General features: G+C 33.6%; 1 protein-coding gene across 11 annotated transcripts in view; it reads right to left on the reverse strand.

Annotated features, from left to right (window-relative positions):
• Positions 1–22,662, reverse strand: part of LOC113393859 (filamin-A) — a 90,127-nt gene that overhangs the window by 5,284 nt on the left and 62,181 nt on the right. For all 11 annotated transcript variants that reach the window (XM_026630968.2, XM_026630964.2, XM_026630965.2 and 8 more), the window contains 10 exons: positions 22,347–22,535; positions 21,590–21,692; positions 20,937–21,079; positions 20,522–20,630; positions 19,564–19,728; positions 18,713–18,952; positions 7,875–8,065; positions 5,033–5,188; positions 4,250–4,319; positions 501–619 (listed from right to left, as the gene is read on the reverse strand). In XM_026630968.2, the coding sequence (XP_026486753.1) occupies positions 501–619; positions 4,250–4,319; positions 5,033–5,188; positions 7,875–8,065; positions 18,713–18,952; positions 19,564–19,728; positions 20,522–20,630; positions 20,937–21,079; positions 21,590–21,692; positions 22,347–22,535 (1,485 nt within the window). The remainder of the gene's footprint in view (positions 1–500; positions 620–4,249; positions 4,320–5,032; positions 5,189–7,874; positions 8,066–18,712; positions 18,953–19,563; positions 19,729–20,521; positions 20,631–20,936; positions 21,080–21,589; positions 21,693–22,346; positions 22,536–22,662) is intronic.

The following is a 22,662-nucleotide window of genomic DNA, read 5'->3' on the forward strand; positions in this document are numbered from 1 at the left end:
TTGGTCTAGGAGGTTCGGGGTTAAAATTCCAGATCGGTCCAATATTATATATGTATATTGTGTTTTTCACCTGAGCTTTTTCCAGTCGTGTAAAACCATCGGATTTTGAGAGTGACGGAGTAGAGAGCCTACCTGTGTTTGCGCACTATATATTTGCGTCCTGCTTAGTTGGCTGCTCTCCTTTGAGATGCCGAAATCGGTCAGGATGATATCAATTATTTTTAATAATAAATAATAAACAAATATTGGACAACATCACATACATTACTCTGATCCCAATGTAAGTAGCTAAAGCACTTGTGTCATGGAAAATCAGAAGTAACGACGGCACCACAAACACCCAGAACAAGACAACATTGAAAACTAATGAACTTTTTCTACATCGACTCGGTCGGGAATCGAACCCGGGACCTCGGAGTGACGTACCCATGAAAACCGGTGTACACACTACTAGACCACGGAAGTCGTAATTATATATAATATATTTAACTTTGATCTACCTTGTAACCTTCTTCAACCTCAGTACAGTCCATGGCGACCCTGGATGGACCATCCATGGTAACAGCCAGGATACCAGCGCCCGCATTGCACGTGTCGATTATCAAATCAGTTTTGGCACCTGCGGAACATTGTTTTTAGAGATTAATTTCAACTGTATTGTCATTGACAAAGCGAAATTTTAAGCCGTTTCCACTTAACCGAGTGAGCAAAAGCTATACTTAAACATTATACAAAGCTTGCTATTATAATTTGTGCCAAAAATCAAGTCAAATAAGTTACCATTTACAAAATTTAAAAAGTTTATTATGACTAAATTAATAAATAAATCTTATTATTCATTAAAACAGTACTTTAAAAAAAAATCGCCTGGATTTAGGCTCGGGTTCCATCACAGGACACTTTGTAAAAAAAACAGCATTGTAAATATGTTTATTTCAAAAGAGCAACAATGCGAACTTCTTGCCGTTTCTTCTCGCTGGAGGCCGCTTTCCGAAACGGTGGTAGTATTTTAATATCAAAGATTCAAAAACGCTTCGTGGTGAAGTATACTTGAATAAAATTGATTTGATTTGTTTAAAAAGGCCGCAAAATAAGAGTTTGTAATAATGGCCTAAACGTGACTAGTAGGACTAGTTAGATGATGACAAAAAGCAACTTAAAAAAATATTTTCCAAAAAATATATATCTAGAATTTGAAACACAAATTACAAGATGTCCATAAAATAAAGAGTGGGAAATATTATTATACATAATTCAAAATAAAAATGTACTTCATTCAAGTAGGCTTTTACGAGCACTTGTATTTTATAAAACTTTATTAATATAAGCGAAGCTGTTACCGGTACATGAATACAATCGATGTTAGAAAGAACAAACTGAATACTATCAGTATTCAATTTATGTTTAAGATACACATCACAAGGGACATAGCATATTACACCCCAAGGTTGTTAGCGCATTGGTGATATAAGGAATGGTTAATATTTCTTACAGTGTCAATGTCTATAGGCGGTGGTGACCACTCACCACCAGGTGATCCCATTTGCCGACCAACCTAAGTAATTAAAATAAATCTAAGTGAAATAGTTTTTTTTTTTTGTTATAACGAAATAATCAGATTTCTACTTAAGGTATTGATGCTTGGAAGAAAAGGAACGAGGATTTCTTCCGGCACATAGAGACTTACGACTTATCCCTACTGTTACTCGAATACGTAAATTATTTAATAGTTCCAAGTAATTCTAGCGAAGATTCAATTTTCATTTTCATAATTATTTCTTATCGCACATCCGAACACATTTTCAAATTTCGTTCAATTTTAATTAAAATTAAATTCGTCTTAAATATTCTATGAATTAGTAATAATCTTATCGTATTCTAAGAAACCCAGAGAAACATTTAAGTTTTTATTAATTCAGATACATATATAATTATATCCACACCATCAGAGATAAGGAAATAGTTACTCTAGACAGTGGACATCAGCGTTGCAGAACTATCGATAGATTGACTATCGATAGTTGACCTCGAAAACTATTCAGGATATATATATCGATAGTATAGATAGCTCTCCGTGAGCAATACTATTGATTACGGCAAATCTATCGATACTTTTGGACTATCGATAGTTTAGGTTAAAAGTAATAGTTTTTGCAATACTATCGATAGTATTGCTCATGGGGAGCTATCGATACTATCGATATTATCGCGAACACCTTAACTATCGATATGCAACGCTAGTAGATATATCTAACGACATAACATACATATTAATTACATTTAAACATTTATTAATTACTCGTGTAATTGAAGCCAGAATTTTAATTGCATCTATTTCAATGAATTGCGTCCTAAAAACTTTTCGTACTCATCAAATTATACATTACGAAACATTTTTGTTTATGTACATAAGTTCGTATATTAAATAATATTTTTTAATTATAATTAATTAAAAGTTATTTAAATCATAATTAAATATCGTACCGGTAACAGATATTTTTATTATTAATTCTATGAAGGCGAGCAAATGGCTCACGTGACTGATTATTATTCATCTCCTCCAAACAACCAAGTCCTTCTAGATGTTAAAGAAGATATAGTATTTAATACAATATTATATAGATGATAAAAAAGCGTGGAGCTAATACTTGTCGACTTCCAGGCAGGATATATTACATACATATAAACATAACATATAATCAGCCTGTAAATTTCCCACTGCTGGACTAAGGCCTCCTCTCCGTTTGAGGGGAAGGTTTGGAGCGTAATCCACCACGCTGCTCCGATGCGGGTTGGTGGAATACACATGTGGCAGAATTTCGTTGAAATTAGACACATGCAGGTTTCCTCACGATGTTTTCCTTCATCGCCGAGCACGAGATGAATTATAAACACAAATTAAGCACATGAAAATTCAGTGGTGCCTGCCTGGGTTTGAACCCGAAATCAACGGTTAAGATGCACGCGTTCTAACCACTGGGCCATCTCATTATACAGATATTTTCGACTAATGCACGTTGTCTATCAGATGATATATATGTATATCAGATGACTAGCTAGGTTGCAAGTTAATTTACGTAAAACGCCTTGGATTAATATTGCATCTTTACGACCTAGCACCTGCCTTATTACCTCCTCTGGTGATAAGACTAATTGGTTAATTCTATTTTCGTAAAGAGAATCGGACTTGCTATTGAGAGGGGAGATGTTTCTAGCAAACTTGATACCATTCCACATTGAAGATTTGTCTATTATTAATATATATATATACTAGCTGAACCTGTGGATTTACCCGCGCGAAATGTATAAAACAAACGCCCTTAGGGGTGGAGTTTCGTAAAATCCGTTCTTAGCGGATGTCTACACCCTATAAGGAACCTACCTGCCAAATTTCAAGTTTGTAGGTGGTGTTTCCAAGATTTCCTGATTACTCAGTCGTATTTCGCTTTTATACATATTGGTATATTATGAAGTAATCACTGCCGATAGTTCTCAAGTAAATTCATGACATTCTATTTTATAGAAAATGGCCGGGGGCTGTTGAATGGACACTTTGGTAAGGAAGTGTGACCGCGACATAAAGTGTGTAATAATCCTAAAAATCTGCTTCCGCTAAGTTTATTTACAAAAAAACAAGTTTGTAATTATTGTGAAATCAGGCACTTTAAAAACGCATCATACAATGTTCCATTAGCCCGGGGCCTGTTTTACGATTACCAGTATTATTAATATATTACAGTTTTACTAACAAATTTGATTTTGATTTAATAAGAATTCGGTTTTACTAATAAATTATCCGTCATGTTCAAGAACTCCCAAACGAGAGGTCTAAATCAGCATAAATTCATTGAGGAACGCATATTGCCACCATCGTGAAGCTTCTGGTAGGTCAGAAGATATAGTAGGTAACAGGTAACGGGAGGCAGTTGAAGGAGTCTATAGCTACCGCTATTGGGCACAGACGGTTCGGAGTCGACCGCAAGCTCGCATACTCCACCTGACACTATTATTACGAAAACGTGAAGAGACGCCCCTAGTCAGTCTGATATGTACACAGTCCACCCGAAAAATGTTAAGCATTCTCCAATAAATAACTGAAGTTTCTATGAATACTTGTATTTCAGTTTGTTTCCTTGTAAAATATTATGTTACTTCAAAAGGTGACTCCAGACTAGAGAAACCGTATGTTCTAGAACTCCTAAAAATTATAAGTACTTGTGTTTTAAGCGAACGTATGAACGTATCTTACCAGTCTTAACACTTCCGAGACCTGGACCATGCGCGTGAACAGCAGCTGGATCGGCGTCATCTTTACCGACCTGCACGACAACAATTACATTTTTTAATTATTTAAATAAGGTGTTATGTTAGTTGAGTTCAATTTAACGAGCGAGATACGAAATCATTTCTTACAGAATCTCGCAGAGCAAAGCAAAGTATTACTCTATGACGGAAATATTAATTTTCTTTGTAAATTAACAATAATATATTTCGTAATTCGTTTTTTTAATTATATTTTATTGAATTTTTTCACTTGTCTTAAGTCTTTCAATTACAATATTAGTTACTTATAGCTGTATTTATATATAGGATAGACTAGTTATCGCCCGCGTTTTCGCTCGCGATTTAGGTATTGGTCGTCGTCATGCTCGGCGTACAAATGTAGCTTATGTTCATTCTGCGAGTTCAAGCTGTCTGAAGCGCATAGAAAATTTCATCAAATTCGTTCATTTGGTTTGAACGTGAAAGAGTTACTTTCGTATTTATAATATTAGTATAGATAAATGAATAGCTGCTGTATTTGAACGACAAAAATCCAGTATTTAATAAATAAGCTTAATTTCTATTTTTACGTTAAATGTCTACACAAGTCTTTCATATTTGTCCACCGTCTCATATTGAAGCAGCGTTGTGGAATAAGGTCCAAATTTTCATTTTCATCATCATCATCTAATCTCAAGAGATTAGGAATGGAACATTTAAAGGCTGATATTTTTCTTTTTTTAAATATAATAAAATAAGATTCTCATACCTTGATCCTGAGTGGAGAAGCCGGGATGTGTACTCCGTTGAACTTCACATTAATGTTATGGACACCATTCTCTCTGGGCATGAACCTGATGCTGTACTGGTCACCGTCGATATTTTGGATGAAGCAGTCATCTGTCTTGCCTGATGGGGAGATGACCTGCACGAATTAAATATGATATTAAAATTTTACTTGTTTAGTAAAATATTGGTCTGAGGTGACCCAGTGATTGCGGATCAAACTCAACCACATAGTGTTGTGTTTAATTTGTATTTACACCCGACTCCTCTCGCCTAGTAATGAAAGTACGAAGTGAATTTTAAATTATTTTGTTTAATTGTATCATTTTAAGCCGAGTACATCAATGTTGTCATTTTAGTTAGGAATGTGAACAAAAGAAAATGATTAAAATCACATTTACATTTTCCATATAATATTAGTTGCCGCACGTGGATTCGCTCGCATGTTAGGGCTTGGTCGTCAGGTGTTACGTATAAAAAATAGCTTATATCCTTCATTCATTCATTCATCATTCAATGGTTTGGCTGCAATAGAGCAACAGACAGACAGACAGAGTTACATTCGCTTTTATAAAATAAGTATAGACGACAAAAAGTAAGATTGTTTTGTATTCAGAATGTTCGCTTTTGATAAACATGAAAATAATAATCTTCAAAAGAATATTATTCTTTTAGCGATGATTAATTATGTATTCGTAAATTTATATCCAAGTTGTAACATCACAACTTTAGATATTTTTACAAGAATAAGGCCGAAGGATAAATCATTGTTGAATTTTTTTCCTGAACTATGAAACAATGCAACTGTTACCATATTAATTTTTATAACACATCGTGAAACTTCGGCCAGTATTCATCGTACGGAGTTATAAAATATTAAGCTGGACTATGATTTATGCTGCTGAGGGCGGTCACGTGCGGTCAGCCTGTTTTATTACAATTTTTTTTCCAAAGAAATAAGGTATAACACCAGTGTGCACAAAAACAAATATTAAATTTAGAATGTTAGCAAAAGAGTTCTTATTTGTTTTTTTTTTTTTAATCATCCGACAATTGACGTTTTGTCAGTTGAATTTGATTTATGAAAGCAAAGGAAGATTACATACGTCCTAATGTTTTTTTATAAGTCTCGTGTTGCAAATGTATCACATACGGTTAGCGAAATTGTAACGGAGGGAAGTGAAAAAGAAAGTTTTGTAGGTTTATTTTTAACGATTTCATTAATTAATTGTTGTCACCGGGTCAATGACGTGAGTCAATGACATGTAGATGTTTATCTCAATTAAAATCATTAAAAGAAAATTAAATTGTAAATTATATTCATGAATATTACAGAGCAAACTAAAAAAAAAGTTTGTAATTCAATTGAGCAAAACTTATTTTAAAAAATAATAAAAGAGAGGAGATAATATATCTTTAAAAAGGATGTTTATCTTTATCTAAAGAATTATGAGATAATACGAAAGACATTGTTTTTAAAAGACGCTTACAGTATCTTTGGTTTATCAAATAAAAGTACAATTGTTGAGCGATGTTACGCCAAACGTAACGCGGGTCCATCTATCATAAATCTTTAATAATACGACGGCCTGGACGGATATCATGTTCACACGATAAATCATATTGACCCTCGCTTATTGGCAAACATACTGTCCGAACGGGGATTCGCGGACTCTATACAGATAAAGAAAAATAATTTTTAAATATGCATTTGTTATATTGACAATATTTTTTTCTAACGTTAGACATTTAGTCCTGTTCAACTATTGTCACGATTCGCTTAAAATTTTAACATATCTTTCGTATAAGTCATTGTGTTCTCAAAATTGCAAGGAAAGACGTCTTTACGTCTAGTTTTGAGATATTGTGCATGTGTTAGGTAAACAATCGATTTTTAAGTCCAATGCAGTGGTTCATCATTTCTGTGATTATAAAAATTTACAATGTGTCAATTCTTGTTATAAAAATTAATTAGTTAATTATCAAACGTTTCTGTAGCGAATTTTCTGTAGAGAATTTTCTAAAACATTTATTTCAAGTAAAATTATCATCTTATACATATATATATAAATATCGTAGCCGATTTTTGTTATGGGAAGATAGCTGCGCGTAAAAAATCACTTATGGTCTCATTTTGAAGAGCTCCAGCCGTAGAAGTTCCAGAATAGTAAAGAGGATTCTTGATTGCAATTTACGAACAAACAATTAATTTTAGAGTGCGTGACTATAAAAAAAATTAAATAAGGTTAGGTTTTGTTCCAAGATGAGTAACTTGCGGTTTACAATGAAATGAAATCAAAACAAAACCTGTCATAGGTGTCGAAATATTCTTTTGAATAAATGCGAAGTTTCGCGGGCGACCTTTAGGAATATATGAATATCATTATTCGTAATCATTACATTTATTCGGTACTTATGTTGTTGATAAAATTATGCTTGTATAAGTTGTACGATTGATCAAAGGCAGAGCAAATCTACCTAGACTTTAAAGGACATCTTGCTAATAAATACGAATGATATTTCAATTTAAATATAAAATATCTAAGAAAATATATAAGGTTATATGAAGACATATTAATTATTGAATAATTTTCTTTGAAGTTTCAAATAGTTATTGAAGATAATCAAATCAAATTTTTTTTATGTGAACTTTGATACGATAGATTTTCAAACACTGGACCGCAACTGGAACACGGAAATTTGCGGACTGTGGAAACTTTACCATAATATTATGGCGAATTAGACATGAGCCTCAAAATTATTAAAGGAATTAGAACCGGCCCTTGATGCTGACTTGGAGAACCCTGTTTTTTCACAATACTAACCCTGCCATCCAAACTGCCCTTAGCGCCGTTGAGCCTTATGTAGAACTGTGTAGGTTTATCCACTTGAGCTGAGTCTGGGAACTGAGCTACTTCCAGAAGATGCGCGTCGCCTACAGCTGGAGAGATGTACACCTTGAAGGGCGAGTCTGGGATGTGCTGCTCGTTGAACTTGAGCCCAATGCGGTATTCACCTGTGTAAGGTAAATCATAGTTATTTTTTTATATATTTTTTAAATTGTTAACATTTTATCATAGATTACATTAGATATAAATAATTTTATGTTTTTCAAATACAATATTAATAACCTTTCGTGCTAATGATTCTTTTTTATAATATGCGGCAAGTCTCCTTTGAAATTTACCTCTAAATACACGATCGTGCACTTATAAAAGCACTTTATCTTAGAATTATATTAGAATCGATCGTATCTAATCATTTATAGGTGCTTTATAAATTACATGTAATTTCACAAATATTAATAAATTTTAAAATATAATCGAATAACTTTATAATTACTAAAGGGGTCATTCATATCTAAGTGATTCAAGTTTCTAATATAATTAAATAAGCTATTAAAATTAATACTTATTTCTATATTCCAATTGGTCCGTATCTCGTTCGATTTTTAAAAATTTTAAAATTCTAAGCTTTAATTGGTTAATAATTGCATAATTTGATTGATTTTTGGGATAGTAGATATAAATACTGGAATTATTTTATTTTATATATAATTTTGTATTGGGAGTAGCTGCTGTTCCGACTTCAGACGGATCCAATTATACAAAGTCGATTTCCAAAAATCCTTTCTTAGTAAAAGGAGTAACTATGCTAAATTCAATTAAATCGCACCTATAGTTGCAGTCTCGTGATGAATCGACGGTATTCCACTTATTACACCGTAAAAATTTAGGTGACGTTAGATTATATATCTCTCAAGATTGTAAACTATCGAAATATTGTGAACCGTAATATACTGTTTACAATTTAACGCGTTATTTTTCCTTAGATTATAAAATATCGAAATCAATTTCAGTTAAATTATAAAAACTCTAACCTAACGAACCAAAAGATTTTATACGTTTTATTGTAAATTGAGTCACCGTCCAGAATCTCTCGCCAGCTTACAGTCGCGAGATGGAATATAATCTAATGGCATTGACAATTAAAACGATAAACGTAATAATATATATAATATACTAGCACGCGCGACTTCGCTCGCGTTGTGGGAGTCGTCAGGTGTTGGGCTTAAAAGTGTAGCCTGTGTAATTACTTAGAGTTCAAATTTATTTCATTCCAAATTTCATTAAGTCCGCTTCTGAGGATTGACCGTTTAAGTAAATACATAAGATCAATATTTATTTTTACATTATTTGTTATATAATATTGTATTAGTATAGTTATGCATAACATCGTATAGTTGTCGTGGCTGAACTCAGTTATGTATGTAATATCAATTATGTACATACAGCTTTGCAAATAAATAAATTTAAATTAACGATGTTTTATAAAAAAAAAAAACTACGAAATAAAGACATCACTAAAAGTAAGTTGTAACAAATTAATTTATATTTTATTACAAGAGAAAGAAATCAAACCGCATGTTACTTCTAACTCGATCCTTTCCTCGCATGCCCTATAAATTATCTGTCCTATCTAAAAAACCGACAAAATTGGAAAAAAGCCGTACAAAAACGCGATTTGAATTGCAAGAAACGAGGTTTTTACGGAGGAGACGTCACTCGATCTGAATAACCGACTAACGACGGCGGCTATATCTCTTCTGCTGGTGGAAATTTAAATTTTTCTCGAATAGTTTTTTACGTATGGACATACAAACTTCGTGGAGGGCATATTGTTACAGATTTATTTACATGAGAGAATTCTTTTTTGTTGTACTTTTCATTGATTGGACAAAAAATTATCTTGCGTATTTTTTTTTTTTTTGTTTTTCGAGCACGCTGTATTTGGTACTTTCAACTAGTTTTGGGATCAGTGACACTGTTTTGTTAAACAGAAGTTTATTTTTGATTAGAAAGAAAAAGTAACTGTTTATAAGTAATGTTTTTATATTCTCCAAGACAGGGTGATCAGTGAAACAATGTTATGGTCTTCTTTTGAATATCAAATCTATAATGAGTAAAAGAGATAAATCTATGTTCAATTAACATTAAACGCTAAACGCTTTAAAGTAAGGCTGTGTTCAATTGTTACTCAAACAGGGTCTTATTAGACGATACGAGTGTCTACGGCTTATTTGACGATATAATAGAATTATATAAACAATATATTCATGATCCATCTTTGGTTCGAATGTTATTCTATGCTAAAATTTGAGATGTTTTATTTAAATCAAATTGATCCATTACATTTAAATCAAAAGGCACCGTTCACAACTCTTCAACTGTTCACTATTAGATAAACTGGCAAATCGGATACCTAATTGTAAATAGTCATTACCGCTCATAGACATTTGCATTGCAAGAAATATTACTCACATCGCCACATCGCCAATGCGCCACCAACATTGGAAACTAAGATTGTACGTCTCTTGTATCTGTAGATACTCACTCACCCTTCAAATCAGAATACAACAATAATAATTATCGCTGCTTGGCGCTAGAATATATTACTTACAAAGTAATTAATTATAAACAAAATGGTCCATATAATTATTCGCTTAGAAAAAGTCTCTTTGAAATAATTTGTTAACTAATACTTAAACGAATACGGTGGCACGCGTCCCAATCCACAAATAATGATGTAGCCCTCATGCAAAGCGGAGGTATTGACATGTTGCGGGTTCGATGTCCCGGCCGCTTCCTCTTGTTTCTTATTATACTTTCGGTTTAAAAAAAATCATTCCGCTTTTTGCTACTTCGCAGGTGAAGTTTACATACTACCGGATTAGGAAATAGTATGTTTGTCTTATATAACGTGTTGTGATCACAATCCTATTAGAACTTTATCTCATTGGTGGAAATTCTTATACGTTGAATAGAACTGAAACGTATTAACTACAAAATATAGATTTTATGTATTATATAGTAAGAATTATTTATTTTTATATAGATAGAGTTTTATATTATGCACCACAGTCAGGCTGTGAGGAGAGCGTGAAAGAAAAGTTTTGGGAGAACTTTGATTGTCTGCTGATTGATTTACAGGATAGCGAGGAAAATGAGGACCATGTTGTGAGAAAGGTCATGAGCATGTGGATGGATATAGAGGTAGGGGACGACCAAAGAAACGATGGATGGATTGTGTGAAAGACGATATGGTTAGAAAGAATGTTACTTGTGAGATGACGTCCGACAGAGAAGTATGGAAGAAGAAGACATGCTGCGCCGACCCCAAGTAAATTGGGATAAGGTTTTGCTTATTTATTCAGAACGAGTACAGAGTAACAATCATCAACAACAATATGATATATCAAAAAGTGTATTGCACATCAAATTAACTAATGGAATATTACGATATACAAGAAATACTAGCTGACTCAAACAAAGATCGCAATCTTAAAACACAGAACACGGCTTAGTATTAATTTTCCTAATTTGTGTTATTTAACATGGACATATAAACTATGTGAATTATTATTATTTGCATTTAATATATTACAGTATAATTAAATATTTTATAATTATTAAAATAATTAGTAAGAAATATTTTGGAATATGAATTTTCGATTTGGTAAATTATATTTAATAATAATTAAATTAATAAATTACACCCGAGCGAAGCTGGGGTCGCTAGTGTATCATAAATTATTCTAGTGTTCATCGTAGAGAAGTTGGTGGATTAAATACCGATAATTCTGATTTGAAATTCACATTTAGAAATAAGCAAAAATAAAATTTCGATTAAAACAACTTTATATGCAGATTTAATATTAGTGACATGCACTGTTATTCTGTAAGAATTAGATTCGTTTATCACTAGTCAAATGTTGACAACCGACTTATGTTGATAAGCCATTTTGTTACGTATATTCCATTTATGTCATAATTATTATTATAATCAATGTCGCACATCACACCTGACATTTCACGTTCGTGTGTTCGAGTTTTAAGACTTTTATTACCTATACGTAACGTATAATACCGTACACAAATTAAAACTAATTATTAAAAAAATAGACTAAACGTGTGTTCTAAAAACAAAATAAAGCGGGAACTTAACACACAAGCCTTACACGTACCGAAATATATATATTAATTATTTATACTATATGACATATATACCCTAACAAAACGTTTTAATTTATATTTAGTAATCAATGAAGTAATTTATTTTAATTATTCGTTTTAGCCACTCCGCCCTCTAAGCTCTCCGATTTAGGTTATAATTAATTTAATCAAATTTAATTCAACTAACTATTACAATTAAATGTGTGGAATTAATTAATTTAAAATAAATCGATATAAATTCGATTAAAATTATAATTCGACATACATAATAATAATTAATGATTACATTAGCAGCCTGTAAATTTTCATCAGATTCCGACTCCGCAAAGTCAATAAATCATTCTTGGGGCAAGGTATGCGCTTCTATAATAAAATTCCGCAGACATTTTTAACTTTGCCGTTTCATAGATTCAAGTCAATTGTAAAAAATACATTGGTAAAGAAGGCATATTATTCGATACAAAAGTATATTGATGATAAAAAAGCGTGGAGTTAATGCTTGTTGACTTCCAGACAGGAGACATAACATATATAATTGTATTTAACTAACATGACTGTATTTTTAGATATTGAAAAAGAGTAACTACTGAGTTTCTTGCCGGTTCTTCCCGGTAGAATCTACATTCCGAACCGGTGGTAGCTTAACTTTAAATAATTTGTTAAATGACGATTTAAAAGTGCTTGTAAAAGCCAACTTGAATAAAGTATATTTTGATTCGAATTTCCCACTGCTGGCCTAAGGCCTCCTCTCCCTTTGAGGAGAAGGTTTGGAGCATATTCCACCTTGCTGCTCCAATGCGGCTGGTGGAATACACATGTGGCAGAATTTCGTTGAAATTAGACACATGCAGGATTCCTCACGATGTTTTCCTCCAACGCCGAGCACGAGATGAATTATAAAAACACATTAAGCACATGAAAATTCAGTGGTGCCCTGGGTTTGAACCCGAAATCATCGGTTAAGATGCATGCGCGCTAACCACTGGGCCATCTCGGCTCTAATAATAATTGTAATTAACTAATATCTATTGTAATTTTTAAATAACAATAATTAAAATATATTATAATATTGATTTGCAAATAATATTTCTCATATACTTTCTCACGTTGAGTGTGTTAGAGAGTGTATTTGCACAGACTTTTGCACTATATGTCCAGCGTACATTTTTTTTTTATGTTATCGGTAGGCGGTCGAGCAAATGGGCCACCTGATGGTAAGCGGTCACCACCGCCCATAGACAACGGCGCTGTAAGAAATATTAACCAGACCAGACTATCTCGAATTTGACTGCTTAGGCCGAAATCGGTTATTATGATAAAGGATACTTAATTATCGTCAAATACAATAATATTAAAAAGCTTTTCTGTTTAAATAATTGTGTTCGATTTCGTAAAGTAATAGACCAGGAGATGATAACCGAATCTTTGTTTTTGTTACAAGTATTCGCCATATTTCGATGGTCGAATTATATCATCAATGAAACACATATCGAATTAATAAGTACTATTTAATCAACGTTGATAAATAAAATACATTTTCTTAGGAAAATTACTCAAATCAAATCAAATCTAATCAAAATATACTTTATTCGTGTAGGCTTTTACAAGCACTTTAGAATCGTCATTTAACAAACTACTTAAAGCAAAGCTACCACCGGTTCGGAATGTAGATTCTACCGAGAAGAACCGGCAAGTATTATATACTATTTTTATTATAAAGATTCTTTTATTTTCTGGTAGTTGGTGAAATATAAACTTGGCGTTACAGAAATTGTATACTTTTGACATACTATCTCTTGGTCTATAATAATTGTATCATTGAATGGGCATATAACATTTTAGATACAGAGTGTAGAGAACAGAGCCAATTTCTATGGCCCGAGGTGACCACTGACCATAATGTGTGCCATTTAGTCGTCTGTCAAATTCTAAATAATAATAATAATTACAGGAGTAGCTAATAATCATTTAAGATTATCGGCGACCATTGGCAGTTTATAAAGAATTCGTCCTCAGAAATGTTCGTATAAATGAATGAGTAAGATGAATTCAACCTCTTTGATGCCCCGATGCGCCCGCGCCGTGCCCGAGTTTGAAGCCTTTTTTTATCTTTTTCATAGAAATGTTAAAAAGAAAGTTTTAGGTTCTTTTTTTTTTTTTGTTTTTGATCGGTCGAGGAGTGAAAGAGTTAGAGTAATATTGATGTATATTTTATAAATCGAATATTAAAATTCTCAATGAGGTAAATAGTTGTTTATGTTTGAATTTTAACGCAACGAGTCATTCACTGTCGTTATGTGCTAACTAATATCACGATATCGCCCTCTTTATAATAAAAATAATGTTTAAGCTAATAATTATAACTAGTATATATTTTTTTAGAAATTGTACGATAAATTGTCTATTTCACTAGGTTTGGAGCATATTCCATCACGCTGCTACAATGTCGGTTGGTTACACATGTGGAAATTTCGTTGAAATTAGAAATTAGACACATGCTTTACGATGTTTTCTTCACCGCCGAGCACGAGATGATAGAGATAAACACAAATTAAGCACATGAAAATTCAGTGGTGCTTGCCTGGGTTTGAACCTGCAATCGTTGCATGCGTTCTAATATCGTATCCTGTTATTATAACAGTAATAAGCTCTTATTCTTTCTAAATCTGTATAAAGATGATATGACAGAAAGTGATGCCTGATTCATCAACGCATGGTTTATAAAACTTATAGTTAAACTTAATTTCGTAACTTAGATCTCAAACTAAGAAACAGTTTTTGGATCAATTACAGAAGTGTTTTAAATATAGCTTTAATTTAATCAAATTAAAATTTTCACTTTTTTTAGCGAATCAAAACAAAACATATATTAAAGTATTTTTTTGAAATTGTACATACAAATGTATTGCATTTTTAATGGTCTACATATTAGTCGATTTAAAACGCGACGGCTGGCGTAACTCTTAACATATAACAAGTTACAGTGACAAAACTTGCTTGTAGAACTGAATGCGTTCGCGACAATAAAACAAAAACATATCGAAAATATAATCCATAAACAAAACGATCACAACTAAGTCATTATTCCATCAAATAACTAAGAAATTTCTATTCGCTATACACTTATGAAGTATCCGCCAACAAAAAGAGACCGCTTCTTTGTCGGATGCGTGCGACTTTTTTTGTCGAAACGAACACAATGGACCCGGACAAATTTAGTTTAGAAGCGGAATTCCTTGCCACTGGTGTTTAAGAGTCATTTTAATTGACCGCCGGTCGAATATTGTGGCGGAAAAAAGTCACAAAATCACCGGAGAGGAGACATCGCACTATGATGGAATGTCACGTCCGAACGGGTTTAGAATTCAATTCGGGATACCGAATATTTTAACCGGCTACTGTGTTGCGCGACATTTTTAAAGATATTTTCGTTTGTTATTAATATTTCTACTGTTTAAGTATTTAATAATCTAAACAATATATATGTATCATAAAAGAAAAAAAAAGAAAAAATATTGTATTTTGGCTCATAGGCAATTCTATCAGCTGTATCGTTGATCTAGTGGCTCGCTTACAAAGCTACAGATCTCAAGACCCTTAGATCAAAACCGGACCAAGATAATAAATATTAAATTACAAGTCATTAAGAAATAATAAAGAAATTCCTCGGAATTATGAAGGTAGTCTTACATTTCTGAGCCTAGGAAAGCAAGTAACGCCGTGAGTAGCATGCCTTGTCGTGTTGAATCGCCTCATCGGATATATAAATACCGGAATAAACAATGATAAGCTCCACACCTTCCCTTAGCTCAAGTTGCTATATAATTAAATTCCTAGTAGTTTGCTAATTCTTAAATTGGCTGTGGCCGCTTAACTTTGATAAGGATAACGTTACTTTGATAAGGATGACGACCTCCGTGGTAACCGGTGTACTCGTTACAGTAATTATTACATTACCTGAGTGAGACACAGTTACTTTATTACGACCTCCGTGGTCGAGTAGTGTGTACCCCGGTTTTAATGGGTACGCCACTCCGAGATCCCGGGTTCGATTCCCGGCCGAGTCGATGTAGAATATGTTAATTAGTTTTCTATGTTGGCTTGGGTCTGGGTGTTTGTGGTACCGTCGATACTTCTGATTTTCCATAACTCAAGTGCTTTAGCTACTTACATTGGGATCAGAGTAATGTATGTGATGTTGTCCAATATTTATTTATTTATTGTTATAATTATTCATAGACTATATGCTATAACTATAACTGTCAATTTGCTGGTATATTTAGATATACATACATAGCTGCAAGCAAACATATAGATACATCATTGACTTCGAATCCATTTGTGTAAATTCGAGCCACCCGCTAATTTTATAATTATTAATACACACGATATATTAAATTAAAAAATAAACAATATTGACAAATACACAGTTTTAGTTAATATTTTTTTAATATAAAAGGTCAATGACCTATCGCATTGGAGGTGCTAAGAAAGGATTTTGCGAAATTATAATTTTATGGAAACATTTAATTCCTGCAATATTGTACTTCATTCAATTTAATCGTACCCGGTGTTATACTTTTTTAGCAAAACGAAATAAATAAACATGTTCAAATAGTGTATTATCTACATTTTTGTATCCATTCAAAAAAGAAATTTTTGGAAGTATTATTTCTTCTAAAAATATCGGAAGTTCAATCAAAAATATAATGAAAATTACTTCGGACAATAAACGTAATTGTTTAATAAAAATATAATTTTAATTTATATTTTATTAAATGTCCTTATAAAGTAAGTGTATATTTAATTGTATGAAAATTACTTTAACTGTTGGGAAAGTAAAAGTATAACGTTTTAATAAATTTATTCATTTGTATTATTTATTTATTATCTGTAAGTTAAATTATAATACAGTTATATAAAATTCAGCTTATATAATTTTAAGACTTGCCGCAATAAAAATAATATTTTAAGAATTTTAATTTGTGTTAAATACAATAATATAACAACATAAAAATGTTGTTCGCAAGAAAGGAATATTCGAGGAATCGCGCACTTAAATTACATTAAGACAATGAACTCAAAATGCCATTAGTATGTGTATTAAATACACTTTAGTTATATGCAAACGAGGAAATTAGCAAGCCTAATATTATCATTCCCTCGCGATTTAAACAGTGATTATTTGCAGCTGACGTCGGTAATTGTTACAAACTGTATTTAAATTGCATAATTCATTAAATATTACTAAACAGAATCGGACATAGACAAAAAATCTATTGTCTTTAATCATCTATACAAACGTCAACGATCAAAAAAGTAAAATTAAATTTTAAACAATGCACCCAATGATTGAAGCAATTATAAATGGATTAACATTTAAAAATGTCTTCATAAAATTACCGCGCAAAACCCGAACTCCTGCCAAAGAGTTATGACGGACATTAGCAAAAACGAATATCGTAAATTCGCGTAATCACTGACCGAAAACGCGACAGCTATTATCACGTTTAAAAAAAGTACCTGGAGATGCTAGTCGTTTTAAAAAAAGAAAAACAATTTAAAAAATCGATCTGTCAAAATGGTTCGCAGTAAATTTCGCCGCGGCCGCGGTCAAGCCGGCCGGCATTGGTCCGCCGGCCGGGGGGCGTGGTCGGCAGTCGTATAAGGAACAAGTCCGGCGATTTATTTATGAAGTGCATTTCAGTGTTTATGTGGTTTTTTATAGTGTACAGTTCAGTGTGGCTCCGCGGGGGCGGCGGGCCATTTGACTTGCTGATCCGGGGACGATAAAGCGCCTCGGAATGAATTATTCGACTCCGTGTTATTGTCGGTTATTGTCGACTTGATCCGACATAACATGATATTATATTTTATCATCCATATTATGACATTTTTCGTCCAATATGTATATGAATAAAGCTATTCCAATTTCAATATTAGATTGATATATTTTATATTTCTCCGTGAATTTTCGTTTGTTTATTATTTATGTCTACAAATTAGATAAAACAAAGTCGCATACGAACGTCGGGAAACGTTCGTATGTTTAGATCGCATAAACTAAGGAACTAATTTTAATGCGGTTTTCATCAATGAACATAGTGATTCAATATTAATGTTTATATGCATACATGCATACTAAAGTAGAGGAAAGCCGAGAATATCACCCCTATTGTATCCATGAGAGACCAGGACAGGTAGCTATATTATTATAAACTCAAAATTGATTTCATAAGATATATATTGTTTTGTTTTTATTATTAGCGATTAAGATAAATCATCTACTTTAAATCTGTATATGCATTTTTTACGTGTGATACCCACAATATGTTTATGCTTTCCAACTCTACCTGAACTCTCAAAATAATTTTATTAGTTGTAACATTATTTTATACATACAGACGGTTGAAACTTTTACCATAGTAGCGCGTATTCTACCGCCAGTGTATTTAGCTTAGTAGGGGCGAGTGAGCCAGAATAACAACATAAGAGTAATTTTAGATTCCGTAGTCGACAGTGTATTTTTAACAAATAGTGCATGTCTCGAATTAATGTAATTACCATCAAATGGCTCATTTTGCGATAATAAATCAAAGAAACTACAATACTCCTAACAGACATACATATGAACCGAAATACAAACTAACCTGGCTCATCCACTTTATACGACACGTCGCACGATCCGTCCCTCCTGTCTTTGAAGTCGATCTCGGCTTTGCTGGGACCCTCCAGCGAGATGGCGAGTTGTCCGGCTCCGGCTTCCCTGGTCCACACGTTGAACTCATTGAAACGACCAGCCTCTCCCCTCTCCAAGCCAGCGCCTCCAGCCTTTACTAAATGGGACCCAGAATCCCGAAGGGGACCAACTGTGAACTGGAAGGGGGATCCTGAAATACGATTAATAAATATCAGTCTAGGAAATCAAGTGTCACTTTTCGCTTGGAAATGATTTCTCAAATAATTAGTATACATTACTTTTATAACAATGAATGTGTGTGTCCGATGACTCTTAACAATAAAATAAAAACAATTCTTGTTTTATCACTTTGAGGCGAGTTATCATTTTTTAAATCCAACTATATTTTATATTGTTTTATATTAATTAGCTAAACTTTCAAGCACTTTAATCATCATTCGTCATTTCAATCGTTATTGCTTATGTTAACCTTTAATTCCCCCACCGTTAACATGCACATGCAATGAAGGAATATAGTAAATTAAAATTCAAGTTGATCTCCACAAGTCATTAACCTATTTAATGTGACCCTTAGTTATTAAAAACAATTGCCTTCTTGGTCCTTTGGCGGACTTCTACGGAACTAAATCCCATAGTCCCAGGTTCGAATCCTGAGGGGTTCTGTCATTACATTTTATCAATAGCAACTCCGAGTTAGCGGTGTTGAACTCCCATGCTTTAAAGCACGTAATTAAATTAAATACTCGGAACCAAATTTTGGTCAAGAACTTGATAAATTTTATAATTATATCTAAAGCTTACCAGGAATATGTATTTCCCTATACTTGACGGACACGGTGTGGACACCCAGCTCCTTGGGCACGAAGTGGACGGAGTAGAGGCCGTCTTCCACCTCCTGGATCTCAGCGTCCTCTGACACACCGCCAGGACTGGTGACTGTCGCTGCCAGGTCGAAGGACGTGATGCCTGGGAAAATGAATTTAGCTTTTTGTTATTGTCAGGCTCTCATAGTCTCCTTAATACGCCATATTTCTCAGGGACTTGTAGTATTCATATTATCAGCCTGCAAAAAGGGTTTATATAGTAAAGTAAATCTCAAAATAGTATATAACTAATAGCAGCTATCAATCATCATCTTATCAATGATTATCTTTTTTTTAGGATATTTAAATAATATGCTAAAGGTGTTATTACAAACAGGTATATAAAATATGATAAAATTTGAAAATAACTGCTGTACTCAATTCGAATTAGGATATCTGTAACTTTGAATCTTAATAAAAATCAAAATTTACCGTTATTTTTATAGTATTAAATAAATTAATACGAAAAAAGCATGGATGATAATAATATCAAGGTAATTGCCTAATGAACTACAAATGTATGCAAAAGATAAATTTCAAACGAACTCTGTCTGAATTTGATTTACGCTCTTAAAAGATCATGTTGTCCTTCTGTATAAAGTCAAAGCAGTTGAATTACTTTAAGTAGCGTGACAGGAATCACATAACATTTTACTGCAATGGCAACCGGACAGGGTAGATACTATTGAACATGCTCTCCACAACCATGATTACAGGCCGAGTATTCAAGTTATATCTGCTTATAAGCCTTAAAAGTTTAACTTGATGAAAATACAACTCGCACAATTGTATAATTTCAATATTTTTACTTGGAAAATAAAAAAAAGTAATCGAAGGACATTTAAGTGTTTGTGTCGTAATCTTCGCTTTGGGATAATCGGAAGGCAGCGACTCACCCGGCATCTTGAAGGTGAGCTTGCAGTTGGTGCCGACCTCGGTGAGCGGCGCGGGGTCGCGCTGGCGCTGGATCTTCTCGCGCTGGCGGTTGCTGCCCTCGCCCGACACCTGCGGGCGGGGTATCTCAAGTTCAGGAATTATTTGAAACAGGTTTCAAAGCAATTCTTTTTATGTCTTAAGTTTTGACAGATTTAATTAGTACTGAAGTGCTAAGATATCTCATAGCGTGTAACGAGTCCGGGGTCAAAAGAGCAACTGTATAGCTACGGAAGCATAGTCGTGGCGATCGATTCAATGTAATATAATTGTTTCCGCTCTAAATCACACACTAGAATATTATAAATAATTGTATTATTTATTGATCGAAACATTCTAAGTCACGATTCCAGAAATTTAAGAATTTGATAGACATACTTTAACCGTGAAAGGAGATCCTTCGACATGATGGTCGGCAAACTTAAGGTTGACGATGTAGTAGCCGGGTTCCGTTGGCTTGTAACTGATCGCTAAAACGCCATCCGTGCTATCCGCGCACTGAATCTCAGCTTTACTTGGACCTGAAATCATTATTGGGGATTATATTAGTAAGTATATCAACATTTTTTATTGTTCTTTAATCTTGCATATTTACGTGGTGGTAGGACTTTGTGCAAGCTCGTTTGGGAAGGTACCACCCTCTCATCAGATATTCTACCACCAAACAGCAGTACTCAGTATTATTGTGTTCCACAGGCACAAGGGATAGATCATCTTAATTTTAAAAGTTAGTGGAGCATTGGCGATGTAAGGAAAAGTTAAAATTTCTTATAGTACCATTGTCTATGGGCGGTGGTGATCACATACCATCAGGTGGCCTGAGCATAAACAAAAAAAATATACAAAAGATTATCATTTGGCACCGTTCAAAGATCACGAGTGCGAGATGATTGTAGGTACGAATTATTACATGAAAACTCAATGCTATGCCAAGTTCACAATCTTCAGTTGAGATTCACTGGACCGTGTCAGCTTAGATGTGAAAGTAAAGTTAAGCGTTTAATTAAAATAAATAGAACACCGAAACGCACCTTCAATGGACAATGAGAGACCACCGTAACCCGCATTCCTTGTATCGACTGTAAAGGTGTTCTCGCCTTGAGTTTTGCCTTCTTTCAAGGCTGTTCCAGCGACCTGGAAAAATATGAATGATGTTAATAAATTATTCATTTTTTTTTATGGCATTAGTTGGCGGACGAGCATATGGGCCACCTGATGGTAAGTGGTCACCACCGCCCATAAACAAAGGCGCTGTAAGAAATATTAACCATTCCTTACATCACCTATGCGCCACCAACCTTGGGAACTAAGATGTTATGTCCCTTGTGCCTGTACACTGGCTCACTCAGCCTTCCAACCGGAACACAACAATACAGAGTACTGTTATTTGTGTTATTCATATAGTTAATTAGGCAAGCAAAAGAAAAATATGTGACGGTACAGAAGAGAGGAGACGAGGAGAGTTCAGGAATAGGACCTACAGCTTTATTTGTTTGCCGATATACAGATATTTAAACAGTACCAACTTACAGACTCCAGCTTACTCGTGAGTATTCCTCACCAGGAAAACCAATTAGCCTTTTTGGACAGTCCCAGGGTTTGAACCCACCCTTGGGGCCTTAAACATTATAATATAGAACTAGCTTTATCTCGCAACGAACTCTATCAAATTAATTGAATCTGACTAATACAAATTCTAGGACCTTCAAGATCTTGATCCTTAGTGAAAGCGATAATGATGCCAATGTTCTTTAATCATATAATACTTATAATCACTCTCGCCCTTACCTTGACTTTCTTAGCATCTCCAACTTCCTGTTCTTGAACAGTGATATTAAAAGGTGAATTCTGAATGTGAACACCCATTTTCTTGACGGAGACAATGTGCTGGCCAGCTTCACGAGGTGTGAAGCTGATACCAATGTTACCAGAGGGCAGTCGTTTTAAGAAGCATGGCTCTTCAAGGCCAGATGGAGCCTGTGGATTAATTACTTTTTTTATGATCGCAGTTTATATGAAATTAATATTAGCCTAACTATAAGCTTCTATAGCAAACATGAAATCAAAAAATGGAAGTAATTTTTAGGATTTTGAATTGAAATCC

Source organism: Vanessa tameamea, chromosome 26, assembly GCF_037043105.1.
Source record: "Vanessa tameamea isolate UH-Manoa-2023 chromosome 26, ilVanTame1 primary haplotype, whole genome shotgun sequence".
Taxonomy (NCBI): Eukaryota; Metazoa; Arthropoda; class Insecta; order Lepidoptera; family Nymphalidae; genus Vanessa; species Vanessa tameamea.